This window comes from Erythrolamprus reginae, chromosome 8 (assembly GCF_031021105.1).
Source record: "Erythrolamprus reginae isolate rEryReg1 chromosome 8, rEryReg1.hap1, whole genome shotgun sequence".
In the NCBI taxonomy this organism is placed as follows: Eukaryota; Metazoa; Chordata; class Lepidosauria; order Squamata; family Dipsadidae; genus Erythrolamprus; species Erythrolamprus reginae.
The window spans coordinates 4,229,758-4,248,850 of NC_091957.1; the positions used below are offsets into that span (position 1 = coordinate 4,229,758).

Here is a 19,093-nt window from a genome sequence, read left to right on the forward strand (position 1 = left end):
ATAGATAGACTGATAGATAGACAGACAGACCATGTATTTGCTCAGTTCTTGTGTGTCCTGCTTTCTGAAGATGCTCAGGGAATGCTCAGTAACTTTTTTTTTTTTTTGAAGTTTGGGGGATTCAAGATTTCCTCCTCACCATTTCCCCCCCCTCTCTCTTCCCCACTAGATGATAAAACAGCTGCAACAGAGAATGGCAGAACTGAAAAAAACTTTGCAGAAAGAACTGGTGAGTATTGACCTTTCCGGATAAAATTTATCCATGGTGACACAGTGGTCAGAGTGCAGGCTGCCAGCTGCCTGTAATTTTGCAGTTCAAATCTCACCCAGGGCTCAAGGTTAACTCAGCCTTCCATCCTTCTGAGATTGTTGAAGTGCAAGAGGCTGACGCTTTTTAAACTGCTTATAGAGGGCTGCAAAGCACTGGGAAGGGAAGGAAGGAAGGCGGGAGGGAGGGAAAGAAAGAAAGAAAGAAAGAAGGAAGGAGTGAAAGAAAGAAAGAAAGAAAGAAAGAAAGAGGAGAAGAGGGAAGGAAGGAAGGCGGGCAGGAGGGAGGGAGGGAAAGAAAGAAAGAAAGAAGGAAGGAGAGAAAGAAAGAAAGAGGAGAGGAGGGAAGGGAAGGGAAGGAAGGAGAAAAAGAAAGAAAAATAAAAAAGAAGACAGGAAAGAGAGAGGGAGGGAGGGAGGGAAGGAAGGAAGGAAGGGCCATTGTGGCCCAGTGGTTACACTGTAGTATTGTAGGTTAGTTCTGCCCACTGCCAGCAGTTCGATCCTGAGCTGTTCAAGATTGACTCAGCCTTGTCTTTCTGCAGTGGATAAAATGAGGACCCAGATTGTTGCGGGTCTTTTGTGAGGCCCAAAATGGCTGTATCCGATGTATAAGATGCACTGATATGTCCATCTTATATTGGAGTGCATCTTATATTCCAAAAAATACAGTTATGTATTTCACACACCCTTTTCCCCGCCCGTAATTTCTCATTATTCTTATATCTTTTAAAAAATATTTTATATTTTATATACCATGTTTTCCCGAAAATAAGACTATGTCGTATATGAAATAAGTGCTTGGCTTTATTGCCATGCACTCAAAAGCCTGATTGGGGCTTATTATCAGGGGAGGCCTTGTTTTGGGGAAATAAAAGAAATTAAATAATAAACATTCTCTTGCTTGGATTATGTAGATCGAGACCCTGGGGTTTTTCTTGGTGCAGTGTTCGATAGCATAGACCCCTGACAACCACTCTGAAGACACAACACGACTTTTGCACTCTGCACGACGCTTGGTTCTCTCTTGCTCTTCAACCCAATCGTTGTTTTCCTCTTTTCAGAAAATTAGACCTGATGGTGAAGTCCCTGAAGTCCCCACGGCTGGTTTGACTGTAACAAACAACTCGGATCTGAGCGATTCCCGAGAGATCAACTTTGAGTATCTGAAGCACGTGGTGCTAAAATTTATGTCCTGCCGGGAATCGGAGGTAAAGGGGGGAATCTTTCCTTTCCTTTCTTTCTTTCTTTCTTTCTTTCTTTCTTTCTTTCTTTCTTTCTTCTTCTTCCTTCCTTCCTTCCTTCCTTCCTTCCTTCTCTCCCTCCCTCCCTCCCTCCATCCATCCATCTATCTACCTATCTATCTATCTAATCTTATTTATCTATGCTCTTTCTCTATCTCTCTATCTATCTATCTATCTATCTATCTATCTATCTATCTATCTATCTATCTAGTCTGTCTGCCTCTCTGTCTATCTTGTATGTCTATCTGCCTATCTGTCGATCTTGTGTGTCTGTCTGTCTGTTTGTCTGTCAATCAATCAATCAATCAATCAATCTAATCGATTTATCTATTATATTTCGATAGATAGAAAAATAGATTAGATGTCTGTCTGTCTGTCTGTCTATCTATCTGTCTATCTAGTAATATACTGAGTCTATCTCTCTATCTCTATCATCTAATAATATTCATATTGAGTCTCTATTCATCCATCCATCTATCTTGTCTATCTATCTTGTCTGTCTGTCTGTACAGTATGTATGTATGTATGTATGTTCCAGTATATCTGGCGAAAAATACTGTGGGGTAAGACATGGTAACACCCCTAGGTGTATGTTTGTGTGTGTGTGTGTGTGTGTGTGTATTCCAGCATAAATGTGGAACACCTTGAGCAATTTCAACTAAGGGGGATCAGGTTAAGAATTTCTCCCTTTTGCAGGGTCTTTATTAAAGGAAGGTGAGAAAAGGTCAGTGGAGATGAGCAAAGTGGTTATTTACCTTGACAAAGTACCTCTGTTTATAAACCGTACGGCACATCTCAAACTTGGAACATCTACAGTAAAGTTTAGGCTTTCTAAGTCAAACATCGAAACGGCGCTTTTAAATTTTGGCACATTTATAATTTATGTACATGAAAAATGATCCATAACCCTCTGCTGGGAATTCAGAAGACAAACTTATTTTAGATTTTAATGCTTAAGAGCTGGTTTCCTGGTGCAGATGCCTCTGGCTTACTTTAGCAATCCAATTTACGTTGTGTAACATGTTTCTGTTTCTGGTAATCTGGTCTCTCCGGTGGCATTTCAGGCACTTCATTTGATCAAGGCTTTGTCTGTGCTGCTCAACTTTTCCCCAGAGGAGGAAAACATGGTCAAGGAAACCTTGGAGTACAAGGTAAGGGGCCGGTGATGCTTGGATACACACCTGGTATGGGATGGGGTTCACCCTGAATAGATAGGCCCATGTCTCTCTCCAGCACTCCACGAACTGCATTGGCTGCCGATTGGTCTCCAAATGCAATTCAGTGTTGGTTATTGTTCTGTCGGGCTCTCTGGCAGACTCCTCCCAAAAATTCACAGGTACAAATTTCAGACACACACACGTTTGAAAATTCAAAACAATGTTCTTTATAATGAACATTCACTTAAACTAAGCCCTCTTTTGGGATAGCAAAGAGCACTCGTCTCCAAACAAACTGGTCATTTGTACAAGTCCCTTATCAGTTCTGTGATGCTTAGCTTGCAGCTGTGAGGCAATTCACAGTCCTTCTTCTTTCACAAAGTGAAACACCCTTTGCTCTGGTTTAGTTTCAAAGCGGGGAAAAATCAGCACACAAAGGTCAAAGTCAGCAAGGCAGGCACGAAACACAATGATCAGATAATCCTCCACAATGGCCAAACCCACAGGCTGCTATTTATAGCAGCCTCCCTAATGACCACAGCCCCACTCGACCACAGGTGGCCTCATTTTCTTTGATAATAATCTCTCAGTTGTTGCTGCCTATGCATCGCTCTCCGCATGCGTGGTTGTATCATTAACTCTTGTTCTGAATCCAAGGAGGAGCTAGAGAATTGATCTCCTTCTGAGCTGTCTGCCCCACTCTCCTCCCTGTCACTCATGTCTTCTTGGTCAGAGGAGCCTTCATCAGCAGATTCCACCGGGGGGGGGCCCAAAACAGGCCTGCAGCATGTGGATGTCTCCCCCACATCCACAGTCCTTGGGGCAGGAGAAGGGCCAGAGCTAACCACAACAGTTATGACCTATGAAGCCCCTACACGGCATCGGGCCAGATTACTTACGGGGTCATCTTCTGCCTCACGTATCCCAGCAGCTGGTCAGGTCTCACAGTGTCGGCCTTCTCCAGGTCCCGTCAGCCAGGCAATGTCGTCTGGCGAGGCCTAGAGGAAGAGCCTTCTCTGTGGTGGCCCCGGCCCTCTGGAATCAACTCCCCCCCAGAGATTCGCACTGCCCCCACCCTCTCGGCCTTCCCCCTTTGCCAATGGGGCCATTGAATTTTAACATCTAGCCCCGGCCGATGATTGAATGTATAATCTAAGACAGGACGTATGTGGATGATTAGTTTTAAGGATCGGGGTTCGTAGAGTATATTTTAAGTTAGATTTCTTATATGTTTTTTTTATATTTACTTCTGCTGTGAGCTACCCTGAGTCTAGAAATCCAATAAATAAATAAATATGAGGGTCGCTCAGTAAATAATGCACCACATTTTTTTTCCTTCAACAATTTTTTATTGAACACAACGAAACGTACACACAAGAAGGAAGAATGTTTCTTCTATGCTCCCTATTTTCCCACGTAATCTCCGTCCCGTTCTATGTCCTTCCTCCAGTGAGACACAAGGGCGTGTATGCCCTGTTGGTACCACTCCTGTTTCTGGCCACAAAGCAATTTCTGCACTGTTGTGGCCTCACGCTCTGTGCCCAGCGACTAACCGTACTTCTGTCGACTACAGATTCTCCATAACCTGCACACAAACGTTTGTGAATGTTCCCAGCAGTTTCTTTCCCTGCAGTGAGAAATTCCATGACAACATGCTGCTTGTAATGTACGTCACTTACAGACGCCATTTCGGAACAAGGCTGCAGCTACGCTATCTGTCTGAAGAAAGGCAAAATTTACACATGCACTCCTGACAATTCAAATAATGTCTGTCTAAAGTTTCACATTTGTACCATTACTGTAGAAATGTGAGTGCATTCCTTTCTGGGCGACCCTTGTAAACAAATTAACACACTTCCCAAAATAGCCATTGCACTTAGACTTATACAGTGGTACCTCTACTTACGAATTTAATTCATTCCGCGACCAGGTTTGTAAGAAGCAGCAATTTTTCCCATAGGAATCAATGTAAAAGCAAATAATGCGTGTGATTGGGGAAACCACAGGGAGGGTGGAGGCCCTGTTTCCTCCCAGGAGATTCCCAGAGAGGCCCCATGGAGGCTTCTCCCCGCCTTTTCCAGCCTTGTTTCCTCCCAGGAGATTCCCAGAGAGGTCCCATGGAGGCTTCTCCCCGCCTTTTCCAGCCTTGTTTCCTCCCAGGAGATTCCTAGAGAGGCCCCACGGAGGCTTCTCCCCACCTTTTCCGGCTCTGTTTCCTCCCAGGAGATTCCTAGAGAGGCCTCACGGAGGCTTCTCCCTGCCTTTTCCGGCTCTATTTCCTCCCAGGAGATTCCCAGAGAGGCCCCACGGAGGCTTCTCCCCGCCTTTTCTGGCCCTGTTTCCTCCCAGAAGATTCCTAGAGAGGCCCCACGGAGGCTTCTCCCCGCCTTTTCCGGCTCTATTTCCTCACAGGAGATTCCCAGAGAGGCCCCACAGAGGCTTCTCCCTGCTTTTTCTGGTTAGAGTTTTGGAGGCTCGGGTTTGTAAGTGGAAAATGGTTCTTCAGAAGAGGCAAAAAAATCTTGAACATCCGGTTCTTATCTAGAAAAGTTCGTAAGTAGAAGTTTTCTTAGAGGTACCACTGTATACCGCTTCACAGTGCTTTTACAGCCCCCTCTACGCGGCTTACAGAGTCAGCCTCTGGCTCCTCATTTGACCCACCACACCTTAAGCGGCTAGGAAAGTTTGGGAAAGCGGTTAGAACTTCTGCCTAATCCTGGCGATCTTGCTTCTTTCAGATGTCCTGGTTCGGGTCTAAGCCCCACCCCCAAGGGACCGTCCGACCGTCCGTCTCCAACCCAAGGACGATGTGGTCCTGAAGCTTCTGCCTCCTTCGGTTGTTGGGTTTGGTGGTTGTTGCTGTTGTTATTTTCTATGAAAAGATGCACCCAACAACGGTGGTTTCGACGGCGGCGAGCACAGCGCGCCACGAACTTGGGGGGGGGGGGAAGAGGAAGACGATTACAACACCGACCTGTAAACGGGGGTCTCTCTTCCCCTGCTTTGTTGGACCCAAAGAGTTGCTCTAGGTGGCATCTAAGATGCCTTTTGCGGGCTATCTTCCCAGCGATGCGCGGCAGGGATACAGAAGCCGTTCCAAAGTGGGATGTAATCCTTCTCGCCTCCTCCGACGTGTTATCAATCCCGCCACACTACATCACGAAAGGTTACTAATAGGCTCAGTTGAAGCTTACTAAACGGTTTTGAGGGAGAAGTAGCTCTAAATAACTTTTTTTCACCTGGCTGGCTTTTATTGCTTTTTTTCCCTTCTTTTTCTCCTTTTTTTTTCTCTTAAAAGAAAAAAAAACACGGTTTTAAATAGGCTTTCGAGGCGCTCTAGGTTGCTTTGGGGTTTTGGTTTTTGGTATTTTTTGGTATTTTATTTTTTTTAAACATGTATTGGTGGCAAAAGGGAAGGGTTAGCCGCCCAGTTTGCAGAAACGGGAAGCCACCGATGCGGCATTTGTGCGTTGCGCAGGGGTTTTTTAAAAATCATCTGAGCAATGAGTGGTAATTCCAGCCACGGTCCATCCCTTCGGCCAAAAGCGAGCACGTTTAAAAACCTGTATGGCTGCCTGCTTATTTTTATTTTAAAAACAAATTCACATTCACCCAATTTTGAACTTTAAAGAGCAGTGTTTCCTTCCCCCCTTTCCCGACAAAACCAATATTTTTAGCGAATAAAACTGCAGTGTTTTTACTATTTAGGGATGGGCTAAAACGGTGCAGCAGACCCCTTTTCGGAAGGGAGGGGGCAAAAAAACCCCTGCTAATTGCCGTTCCACACCACTATTTCTCTGCACCATTGCTAAGCAACAAGTTATCTTTAACCAGCAGGATAAAGGCTTGGCCCGTTTTTCGATTCGGAATGAAAATGGAAAAAAAGGCTGCCCACGTTTCTTTCGAGATGGGAGGGTTTTCAGTGATTCTGTAAAAAGAAAAGAGCTTCCATTCGCCGTTCTTTTGGCGTGTGAAGCCGGTAGAAGCACTTTGTACAGCGAGAAGTATAAACTATACCCCCCAGGTGTATGTATGTCTATAGGAAAAGCCTTTGGTGGCTTCTTGGGGTAGGCCTGCTCTATCCTGTGTACATAAATGGACTCTTTTAAACGATTGATGTGATGGCTTGCGTGAGATCTAATTTGTGGTACATTTTAATTTTTTTTCTTGGAGGGGGGGGCAATTAACCCCGGCGACCTTCTGACAAGGGTCAAGTGTGGAGGCCAGATTCAACGAAACAACCATGTCGTTAATTTGAACGATGCCTGTGATTCGACGTCATAAAACGGGGCAAAATGCAACACATTTCTCACTTAGAGACGTAAATTTTGGGCTCAGTTGTGGCCCCTGACCTGTACAACCAGAAGTTTTTTCCTTGACCAAAACAAAAAGTGTTTCAGGGGCCCGCTTTCCCTGCTTTTTAAACAAACCTTGGATTTCTCCCTTGGTCCGAAAGCTGAGCTTTGTTTAAACCAATTATTTTCTGTTGCACCCCCTCCCAGGAAGAAGTAAACATTTCACGCCCCCAACTCTCCGCCGGGACGATGGTTTGCAATTCTCAGCACGTTTTCGCTGAAAAAACTCAAGCTTATTGGCATGACCGTGGTGTAACTTTTTTTAAAGTGACACCTTAATTTATTTGGCTTCATGCTGTCTGCTGCCAACATTTTTTAGACATAGTCAACATAGCGGTCTTTCCTCGTCTCCCACCATAGTGTGGTACAGTGGTACCTCGTGATACGAAAGCCCCGCCATACGAACAACCCGAGATACGAACCCGGGGTTCAGAAATTTTTTGCCTCTTCTAACGAACGTTTTCCATCTTACGAACCCACTGCCGAGAAGCCCTGCTGCCCGGTTGTCGTCTTTCATCAATTGAAACAGCCGGGCGGCGGCGTTTTTCCCCGGGGGTTTTTTCGTTGCACAGATTAATTCATTTTACATTGTTTCCTATGGGAAACAATGTTTCGTCTTATGAACTTTTCGCGTTACGAACCTCCCCTGGGAACCAATTAGGTTCGTAAGACAAGGTATTACTGTACTACATATGCTTTCTCATCCTGTTTCATCGTCTTAGCTTTCGGGAGACTTACATTTGTCTCAAGATCTCCGTTTCCCTCCTCTTTTCTTTTCATCCCTGCTAAATATTTTTCCACGGTGTCTCTTAAGGGTTTGTCATCTGCACTTCATATCTCTTGCTGTGTTGTGTGCTATTGTTTGGTGCAAAAAAACCCTGTTCCCTGCGGCAAAAAAAAAAAAGAATGTTCCCCGGGGGTCATGCACCCCTCCATCACTCCAAGCCCCCTCCCCACTATTTATTTATTTATTTATTTTGTCCAATACATAATACACATTGAAGAGAAAGATATGTAATAATATTAAGTAAAGAAAAGGATAGAAGAAAAGATATAAAAGTATAGGTGAACATATTTGAAAGGAAGAAAAGATAAATGAGATAAGGAGAGACAATTGGACAGGGGATGGAAGGCACACTGGTGCACGCCTCTTACTGACCTCTAAGGAACCTGGAGAGGTCAATCGTGGATAGTCTAAGGGAAAATGTTTGAGGTTAGGGGTTGACACTACTGGTAATGAGTTCCACGCTTCGACAACTCGGTTGCTGAAGTCATATTTTTTACAGTCAAAACTATTTGAGTTTTGAGAAACTCGGATTTAAACGCAGCAAAGCATTTGCTTTATGGAAAAAGTGAGGGGTAGCTTGTTTAGGTCTCTCTTTATAGAAACATAGAAGATTGACGGCAGAAAAAGACCTCCTGGTCCATCTAGTCTGCCCTTATACTATTTCCTGTATTTTATCTTAGGATGGATCTATGTTTATCCCAGGCATGTTTACATTCAGTGACTGTGGATTCACCAACCACGTCTGCTGGAAGTTTGCTCCAAGCCTCTACTACTCTTTCAGTCAAATAATATTTTCTCACGTGGCTTCTCATCTTTCCCCCAACTGACCTCAGATTGTGCCCCCTTATTCTTGGGTTCACTTTCCTATTAAAAACACTTCCCTCCTGAACCTTATTTAACCCTTTAACCTATTTAAATGTTTCGACCGTGTCCCCCCTTTCCCTTCTGTCCTCCAGACTAGACAGATGGACTTCATGAAGTCTTTCCTGGTCAGTTTTAGGCTTAAGGCCTTCCACAATTTTTTTAACCCATCTTTGGACCCGTTCAATTTGATCCATATCTTTTTGTAGGTGAGGACACAGTATTCCAAATGTGGAAGTATTGATGGAAGACAGAGCCATGTAGCCCGTTTTAAAGTTAACTCTCCAAGAAGTTTTATTTTAATTACAGAGTAGCAGGCACTTTACATGAAACTGACGTCCGCGCTGAGCCGGTTGATTCTTTTTTAAACTATTTACAAACAAAAATAATAATAATAATAATAATAAGAGGCCCCCTTGCATGAGAACGCCTGCCTTCCCTTAAACACCTTAACCGCTTTGCTTCCGACACCGTAGCTACCAACCCCTCCCCGTGCCTCCCCCACCCCAGTGTTTAAAAGTTTCACACCCACACAAGCGCGCGCACACACACAAACACACATTCAGTGGGCCAGAGAAGCAGTAGCCCCGCCGTTCAGGAAACGGGGCACCCGGTTGCCAACGCAAATCACACAACCCCGTTTCCCCCTCCGCTGCCGTGCAAAGTCGCAGGCTGCCTCCCCTCGCTTCCCGGCCTCGGAGTCCTTCGGTCGGAAAACGAACACACCAGCATTCTCCCCGTGCCTCCTCGCGGAAGACGAGATCCTTCCTTCCTTCTCCCAACTGTGTGTTTTCGAGTGAGAAGCTTGCCGGCCGTTGAGGAGTAATATCTGAAACGTGGAGGGCTCTTCCCAGCTCTCAAAAATTGTTCTCGGTGTCTCGGGACCCGGCTTTATTTAAACCGTTTTCCGTGCGGTGAGAACCCGGACGATGGAGCCGAGTCCGCCTATCGCGAATGCCTGAGAAGAGAAAACGAGAAATTAGCAGCGCTGCGGCATTGCCGGACGAACCCGCCTATCATCCATCAAGGCAGTTTGTGTGTCTCTGTGTACGTATATTTTGAAATACCTGGGTGATTCAACAGAAAAAATATACATATAACTCTTCCCTGGTACAAGCTGAGTGGTGGAGAACCTGTGGTCTAGAGGTTAAAGCTACTGCCTTATAGGCAGATTCCCCGGGTTCAAATCCCGATAAGAGCATGGCTAGCTGATGAAAGCAAAAGAGCTTGAAATAGATCCACACTAGACTTCCTTTTCATTATCAGCAAAAATATGTCACACACACGCAAGCTGAGAGGAGGAGAACCTGTGGTCTAGAGGTTAAAGCTACTGCCCTACAGGCAGACTCCCCAGCTTCAAATCCTGGTAAGGGTATGGCTAGTTGATGAGAGCTAATGCTGGCTGGGGAATTCTGGAAGTTGAAGTCCAGATATCTTCAAGTTGCCACGGTTGGGAAACACTGCTCTAGACCAGTGATGGCAAACCTATGGCACGAGTGCCACAGGTGGCATGTGGAGCCATATCTGGTGGCACGTGAGCCGTTGTCCTAGCTCAGCTCCAACGTGCATGGGTGGGCCAGCCAGTTGATTTTTGGCTCACACAGAGGCTCTGGGAGGGCGTTTTTTGCTTCCAGAGAGCCTCCAAGGGAAGGGCGGGCGGGCGGGCGTTTTTACACTCTCCCGGCTACAGGGAAGCCTTTGGGGCCTGTGGAGGGCGAAACATGAGCCTATTGGACCCACGAGAAGGTGGGAAAGAGGCCGTTTTTGGCCTCTAGAGGGTCCCTGGAGGGCGGGAGATGCTGTTTTTGCCTTCCCCAGGCATTGAATTATGGGTGTGGGCACTCGCCCATGCGCAATAGCGCACGCCCACACTCTTTCAGCACCCGAGGGGAAAAAAGGTTCACCATCACTAGAGCCTCTAAGACAGTGTTTCCAACCTTGGCAACTTGAAGAAATGTGGACTTCAACTCCCAGAATTCCCCAGCCAGCATTTGCTGGCTGGGGAATTCTGGGAGTTGAAGTCCAGATATCTTCAAGTTGCCAAGGTTGGGAAACAATGCTCTAAGAGGACGAAAACGGCCTCCTGTGGCCCTCTGGAAATGGGCTCATTTCCGGTAGGCCCGTTTTCACCCTCCGTGAACCTCTGCGCGCCCTGCACTCACCCGCATCCAATAATACATCCACGTGTGGGGACTCCTGGGAGAACCAGAAGTGGGATATTTTTGGGGGGAGGGTGTTTCTCTGAACCGCACAGAACCCAACTAGAGGTTCTCCCAAGCCCCCAGCAGCTCACCTCTGGCCACGATGGACCTCCCGAGGTGGGGTGCCCGCCTTACCTTCTCATGCCACTGAAGGAGGATGGCGCTGCTGTTCTCCGTCGGCTTTTCGAACCCTTTATAAATGTACTTCATTAGCAAGTCGACGCCGTCGCCGTCCAGGGAGTTGACCGCCTGCTCAATCTCGCTGCTCTTGAAGGAGGTCAGGACCTTCAGCACCACTTCCTGGGCCTGCTCCTGTGGAGGAAGGCGAGGGTGAGGCCCACTGGCGTTATATTTCAACCCACGCAGGCTGCGCTGGGAAGGATTCTCTGAGCCCACTCTCTGACGACAGTGGTCGCAAGTGTGAAAAATCGGTCATAATAGATATTTAGGCTTATATGCCGCTTCGTAGTGCTTTGACAGCCATCTCTAAGCGGTTTACAGAATCAGCTTTTTGTTCCCCAACAATCTGGGTCCTCATTTGACCCACCTCGGAAGGACGGAAGGCTGAGTCAACCTGGAGCCGGTAGTGAGATTTGAACTGCTGAACGACAGCTAGCAGTTAGCTGAAGTAGCCTGTAGTGCTGTACTCTAACCACTGCGCCACCCCGTCTCCCTCCTTCCCTTCCCTCCCCCCTTTTCTTCTTTCTTTCTCTCTTTCCTTCCTTGCTTCCTTCTCTCTCTTTCCTTCCTTCTCTCTCTCTTTCCTTCCTTCCTTCTCTCTCTTTCCTTCCTTCCTTCTTTCTCTCTCCTTCCTTCTTTCCTTCCTTCCTTCCTCTCTTTCCTTCCTTCCTTCCTTCCTATAGCATTTAGACTTATATCCCACTTCCCAGTGCTTTTCCAGTCCTCTCTAAGCAGTTTACAGAACCAGCCTCTTGCCCCCAACAATCATAGTCCTCATTTGACCCACCTCGGAAAAGGATGGAAGGCTGAATCAACCTGGAGCCGGTGGTGAGATTTGAACCGCTGAACTACAGCTAGAAGTTAGCTGAAGTAGCCTGCAGTGCTGCACTCTAACCACTGCACCACCCTGGCTCTCCCCCCCCCCCCCCCCAGCACCGTTGTAATTTCAAACAGCTGCTAAGCGACCACTTGCATACTCAAGAATTCCTTTGCAGGAGTTCAGACATGGGAATCTCTCAAAGCTGGCAGAGGAACTCTGGGAGTTGAAGTCCATAAGTCTTAAAGTCGCCAAGGTTGGAAGACCCCCTGCCCGAACTCACCTCCCAAGTGGCTGAGTTCAGGTGAAAGCCAATGGCAGCTCCCTTTCCAAACTGTTCTGCCCTCCAGAATTTTCACCAACTAGAGCAGGGGTAGGCAAAGTTGGCTCTATGACATGTGGACTTCAACTCCCAGAATTCCTGAGCTAACATGACTGGCTCAGGAATTCTGGGAGTTGGAGTCCACAAGTCATAGAAGAGCCAACCCCTGAACTAGGGAATTTGATCTGAGGTCATGTCGATATAGCAACAAATGTTTTGGGTTTTTTAAAAAAAATCTCCCTTTTACCTTTGCAACTGGGTTCTTGGTATTGACAGGAGAGTTTCGTAAAGCGGCGTGGAAGGCCCGAAGCAAGTCCCCCGTGCGATAAAAGGAAGCTAAGGAATTTGTGGCTGTGTTGTGCAGTTGTGAAACTCCCCCCCCCAAAAAAAAAATCCCCCCACCCACCAATCTATAATAACCATCCCTAACAATATCAACCAACAAATGCTCTACCCTCCTCCACATCGGCAAAAAGAATCCAAACCGCACATACAAACTAAATAAACAATCTCTCACTGCTAACCCCCACTCAGTAAAAGACCTTGGAATACTAATATCAAATGTCCTAAGTGCTAAAGCCCACTGCAACAATATCGCCAAAAAGGCTTCTAGAGCTGCAGCAAAGCTAGCCAAGGTTAAACGTAACCAAGGATAGGAGGCAAACTCGGACTAAAGATATTGGCTTGTTTGGTGTTTTATTTTATTCTGTTTTTTCCTTTCCCCACTGTGCCCGAGATATTTTAATTCTACTCAGGGGTAAATGTCAATTCCATGTCCTTTTGTCCCCTACTGCTGAAAAAGGGCAGCATCAGCTGAACCTGTCATGCCACGATCAGAAACAAGCCAAACCACATTCGCCGGATCTCGACTGGCAGAAACAACCCCACCTCCGTGTCTTCAGACCCAGCCAAACCGGTCCCTGTTTGCCAGACCAGACATGATAACTGCATGGCATCACGTCCCTTACAGTTCTCTGTCATTCCTGGTGAACCGGAGACGCCCCGGGGTGCAGTTTCCTGCCACCCCACCCCTATTCCTCAGTAATCTTGTCCTACTTACGAACTTAATTCATTCCGTGACCAGGTTCCTAAGTAGAAAAGTTTGTAAGAAGCAGCATTTTCCCCCATAGGAATCAATGTGAAAGCAAATAATGTGTGCGATTGGGGAAACCACAGGGAGGGTGGAGGCTTTGTTTCCTCCCAGGAGATTCCTAGAAAGGCCCCACAGAGGCTTCTCCCCGCCTTTTCCGACCCTGTTTCCTCCCATGAGATTCCTAGAGAAGCCCCAAGGAGGCTTCTCCCTGCCTTTTCCAGCCCTGTTTCCTCCCAGGAGATTCTTAGAGAGGCCCCAAGGAGGTCTCTCCCCGTCTTTTCCGGCCCTGTTTTCTCCCAGGAGATTCCTATAGAGGCCCCACAGAGCTTCTCCCCACCTTTTCTGGCATTGTTTCCTCCCAGGAGATTCCTAGAGAAGCCCCAAGGAGGCTTCTCCCTGCCTTTTCCAGCCCTGTTTCCTCCCAGGAGATTCCTAGAGAGGCTCCATGGAGGCTTCTCCCTGCCTTTTCCGGCCCTGCTTCCTCCCAGGAGATTCCTAGAGAGGCTCCACAAATGCTTCTCCCCACCTTTTCTGGTCATGTTTCTTCCCGGGATATTCCTAGAGAGGCCCCACAGAGGTTTCTCCCCGATTTTTCCAGTTACAGTTTCGGGGGCTCGGGTTTGTAAGTGGAAAATGGTTCTTGAGAAGAGGCAAAAAAAATATTGAACACCCGGTTCTTATCTAGAAAAGTCCGTAAGTAGAGGCGTTCTTAGGTAGAGGTCCCACTGTATCATGTATATAAATATTTCACCTCTGCAGGCTTGTCAGCGTCTCGTTCACGGGCTAAGCTGTGCACCTTCATTTTCACAGGGTTTTTTTTTTTTAAAGGTTTCTCAGCTCCTCTCCGGAAGTAAAAAAATAAAAAAATAAATTGGCAGATCAAAGTCACACATGCCCTAACAGATGCTGCACCTGGCAACCACAGGGAACAAATTCCCGCACAGTGCCGGCATTGTCTCCACACTGCCTTTTACAACCGCCCCCTCATTCCGTCGCACGAAACAACATTGCCATTGGAACCCCCGTTCGATGCTCCACTCGGGGGAGGGAGACGTGGGCGGCTGTGTGAAAATCACAGCTGGATCAAGGACAGGCCTCAACCTGCAGCCCCGGGGAAAGGAAAGAAAAACATAAATTGAAAGATGCAAGAAAAACATAAATTGAAAGATGCAAGAAAAACATAAATTGAAAGATGCAAGAAAAACATAAATTGAAAGATGCGTTGCAAATGCAGAGAGAAAAGAGAAGCAAATCCAGACGAACAAGCCAGAGAGAGGATTTTTAACGCAAGGCACTGCAGGCTAGGAATGAACTGGTGGGCGTATAAATGCCGAAAGCATCCCTTAAGCCTCGACCAAGCCTGGATAGAAATAGACACCGTCAGTTTCCAGAGCACCGAAAAAATGCCAAGAATGGTTAAGAGATCTGAAGCAAGCTTAAGGAGCAAGGCATTTTACTGCAGGGGGAAAGCGAGGATTAGCCAGGGAGTTGTAAAATTACTCCCCATGGGGCTCCTATTTCCAAAGCAGGAAGCCAAAATCACCTCTAGGCGACCCACCCAGATTAAAAAAAATAATAATAGCAAAAGCCTGAACCAACAGCAGTCACGCCCAGCATGACTGTCTTAAGTCACTTGCCTGGTGGAACTGCATATTTTAGGGAAGAGAGGAAGGCAAAAAGTGGGAAAGGCCCTCTTTAAAAAGGCAGTCTGTGAAAGGACCTCCTTCCAAAATTCACCATGGAAAGGAAGAACGGAGCAAGAGCTGTATCTGCTCTTCAGTTACTCCCGGCCTCAGAGATGATGGATAGATGATGGATGGATGGATAAACAAAGATGACGGATAGATGATAGATGGGTGGATAAACAGATGATGGATAGATGGATAAACAGATGATGGATAGATAAGTGATGGATGGATGAATAAAAAGACAGAAGTGATGGATAGATAGATGATGGATGGATGGATGAAGAAACAAGGTCTCAGATCAATGAATGCTTCATAACATCTAGAGAGACATGCTGGGCTTTTAACTCCCGTCAACTAAACAATGTCATTTGGCGGGACCCAGGGGAAGAGCCTTCTCTGTGGCGGTCCCGACCCTTTGGAACCAACTCCCCCCAGATATCAGAGTTGCCCCCACCCTCCTTGCCTTTCGTAAGCTCCTTAAAACCTACCTGTGTCATCAGGCATGGGGGAATTGAGACTTTCCCTCCCCCTAGGCTTATAAAATTTATGCATGGTATGTTAGTATGTATGATTGGTTTTTAAATTGGGGTTTTAAATTAACTTAAACTTAAATATTAGATTTATTTACGTTGTATTATTATTGCTGTGAGCCACCCCGAGTCTGCGGAGAGGGGCGGCATACAAATCTGATTAATAAATAAATAAATAAATAATCTCAAGGTAGAGATATGGATGAAGCCACTGAGAAAGGGGGGAGACCAGCGAGGGTTTTTTGGAGGGGACAAAGGGAGATATGGTAAATGGATGGACAAGAGACAAGATAAGGGATGATGAGTGACATAGACAGATAGGGTGGATAGAATGCAGAGACAGATGGATAGATACATACCGGTATGATAGATAGATGTGTACAATAGAGACAGGAGATATGGGTTCCAGGATGGAGATATAGAAATGAGACAGATATGGTGGGTGGATAGAATGGAGAGAGATGTGGATGTATAGATAGGATATATTTACACATAGATATAGGGGTATATGGATATGTAGATAGAGATAAATAAGATACATAGAGATAAATATATAGACTGGTATAAGACAACAACAGAGACATAGCTAAAATGGATGGATAAGATGAAAACATAGAGATTAGATTAGATGACGGATGGATAAACAGAGATGATAGTTAGATAGATGATGGGTGGATAAAAAGACAGAGGTGATGGATAGATAGATGATGAATGGACAAACAAACAAACAAACAAGAGGTGATGACAGATAGAGAGGGATGAACAAATGGAAGTGGGTGATAGATGAATGGATAAACAAACAAACAAGAGGTGATGACAGATGGATGGATAGATAGCTGAACAGATGGAGGTCGGATGGATATAGAAGTTATAGATAGATGGACAGATGATGGATGCGATGGATAGATAGCTGAAGGGTGGATAAACAGAGGTGATGGAGGATAGATAGGGATGGATGAACAGATGGAGGTGGGTGATGGATGGATATATAGATGATAGGTTGAAAGATGGACAAATAGAGATAGATAGCTAGACAGACAGACAGACAGACAGACAGACAGATAGCTAAATAGATAGACAAATAATAGATGTTAGATAGTTAGACAAACAGATTAGATAGATAGATAGATAGATAGATAGATAGATAGATAGATAGATAGATAGATACTGTACATAGATGATAGATTGATAGAGAGACAGATAATAGATTGATTGATGGATGGACGGATAAACAGATAGAGGTGGGTGGTGGATGGATGGAGACAGAGTGATAGTTATAGACAGACGGTGTAGTAGGTGGATAGAAGGGAGAGTCACCTAGGCAGACAGTCATAGATGACAGATTGATTGACAGGTGACACAGAAGGAGAGAGAGACAGAGCGCAGGGCCCAACTGATCCTGCGATGGCCTCCTTCTTCCAGGCGGGGGGAAAGAAGGCAAGGGAGGACAGGCCAGGGCGGCGAATGGGTCTTGGAGTCCCGGCAAGGCCTCCCCCCCCCCCAATCCCGGTCATTGGAGCCCCCGAAAGGATATTGCCGCAGCGCCGCTTCCACCTCCGGGCCGGGCCCTCCGTTGCCCTCGGCCGCGCCGGCCCCGCTTCCGGCCTCGGCCCCGTCGGGCTCCTCCACGAAGCGGTTCTCGTCGAACTGGTCGATGTCCAGGCGGCGGAAGCGCGACGAGAACGAGCTCCGCGCCATGGCCGCGCCGGGCGGCCGCCACCACCACCTCCGGTCCCTCACTCACCCGCACGCCGACCCACCTCGGAAGCGGAAACCCCGCCCGCTCACTCGGGAGAAGGGGAGGAACGTGGTGGAGGAAGGTGGAGCGGCCGGGAAGGTGGAGCTTGGCCTGGGGCGTGGCCTGCTTAGGGAAGAGTTCTGCCGGCGCTTAGGACGGGTTGAAGGTCACGTGACCACCACCCCTCTCTGATTCAGTGTCATTTCTGTTCATTCGTTCATTCATCCCCGTTGCTTCTTCTTTCTCTCCTCTTTTTCCGATCCTCTTTATTATCTATCTATCTATCTTTTAAGGGGCGAGTACAAGTGCACTAGAGTGCCTTCCGTCCCCTGTCCTATTGCTCTCCTATATCTCCTATACCTTTCTTCTATTCCTATATCTCTTCTTCTATTCTTTCATTGATATGTTCTATTCCTATATCTTCTTTTCTATTATTTCTTAGATATATTTTACTATGAGTATCTCCTCTATAACCTTCATCATGTATTTTACTATGTGTGTGTATATATATATATATATATATATACCCACTAAAACCCTCATTGTGTATTGGACAAAATAAATAAATAAATCTATCTGTCTATATCAGATTATCTATCATTTATCATACTATCTATCATTTAATTATCTGTTCTATCATCTATCATCTTTATCTGTTATCATATTTATATTATCTATCATTTATCAGTCTATCTACCATTTAATTATCTGTTCTATCATCTATCTATCATATCTATATTATCGATCATTTATCATACAATCTACCATTTTATCTGCTGTTTCTATCATCTCTCTATCTATCTATATCTATCTACCATCTATCATTTAATTATCTGTTCTATTTTAGTATGATTTATTGAATCAATGTTAATGAAAGTTTTTAAATTTAGAATTTTTGAAGATTATTTTTATGTATATTAATTGGATGAATTGTACTATTGCGTTTTTGTATATGCTGTGAGCCACCCCGAGTCTTCCGAGGGGTGGCATACAAATCAAATTAAAGCCAAGTAAACTATCTCTCTTTAAAATATTATCCTAGTCTCTCTTAATTTTAAAATTTCAGCAGAAACAAGTTATATATTTATATATATACAGTGTTCCCTTGCTTTTCGCAGGGGATGCATTCTGAGACCGCCTGCGAAAGTCGAATTTCCGAGAAGTAGAGATGCGGAAGTAAATACACTATTTTTGGCTATGAACAGTATCATTATCAGTATTTTAATTAATAGATTTCAAAAGGCTGGCAGTCAAATTGCCTCAAATTCATCTATTTCTTCAACAAGATGGATAAGCATGAGACTGAAGTATAAAAGGCTCCTGTTTACAGCAGCCTTATGTAGAAAATGCTGGCAAAAGGATTATTTATTATTAGATTATTTATATACATATAAATGTGCATATTAAAAAAACCCTACCATTCCCTAAAATGGCAGACAGGACATTTTAGCTAAGCTGAAGTTTTCCCTCCATTAGTCCAAGGATGCATTACAAAAATTAAAAAGTGACATATGTCAGAGATTCGTGTATGTAATTTTTTTTCAAAACAGGCAGTCTTTCTGTAATATATATTAAAGGCCTCAAGTTGAAAATACAGTTCATGGGTTATAAAATTCTAAAAATTGCAATGATGTTATGAAACTACCTCTTTTTAAAAAGTTGAGTTTTATATTTAAGGGATGTCCCTGAAGTTAATATTTTGTTTTAAAAAAATATTAAAACTTGTGCTGCTTGCTGATTTCCACTTTGCTAGATTTAAAATGTCAAAGTAAAAAAGCATTGTTATTTCAAAGTGCTGCTAAAGAAGAGATAAATCAGGCATCATCAATGTCTTGTCTTGTGTGCTAGACCAG

At 45.3% G+C, this 19,093-nt stretch overlaps 2 protein-coding genes across 4 annotated transcripts in view; one reads left to right on the forward strand and one right to left on the reverse strand.

Moving 5' to 3' along the window:
* GOLGA1 (golgin A1) overlaps positions 1 to 6,790 on the forward strand; it is a 38,383-nt gene extending 31,593 nt beyond the window's left edge. For all 3 annotated transcript variants that reach the window (XM_070758678.1, XM_070758680.1, XM_070758679.1), the window contains exons 23-26: positions 170 to 229; positions 1,332 to 1,478; positions 2,576 to 2,662; positions 5,407 to 6,790. In XM_070758678.1, coding sequence (XP_070614779.1) covers positions 170 to 229; positions 1,332 to 1,478; positions 2,576 to 2,662; positions 5,407 to 5,487 — 375 coding nt within the window. In that variant the 3' untranslated portion in view covers positions 5,488 to 6,790. The remainder of the gene's footprint in view (positions 1 to 169; positions 230 to 1,331; positions 1,479 to 2,575; positions 2,663 to 5,406) is intronic.
* A 2,149-nt stretch (positions 6,791 to 8,939) lies between these two features.
* On the reverse strand, positions 8,940 to 17,275 carry ARPC5L (actin related protein 2/3 complex subunit 5 like). Its single transcript, XM_070758688.1, has 4 exons — positions 17,037 to 17,275; positions 12,439 to 12,511; positions 11,008 to 11,184; positions 8,940 to 9,629 (listed from the first exon to the last, which is right to left on the reverse strand). The coding sequence occupies exons 1-4, from the start codon at positions 17,198 to 17,200 to the stop codon at positions 9,567 to 9,569; spliced, it is 477 nt and encodes a 158-aa protein (XP_070614789.1). The 5' UTR covers positions 17,201 to 17,275; the 3' UTR covers positions 8,940 to 9,566.
* Positions 17,276 to 19,093: the final 1,818 nt, after the last annotated feature.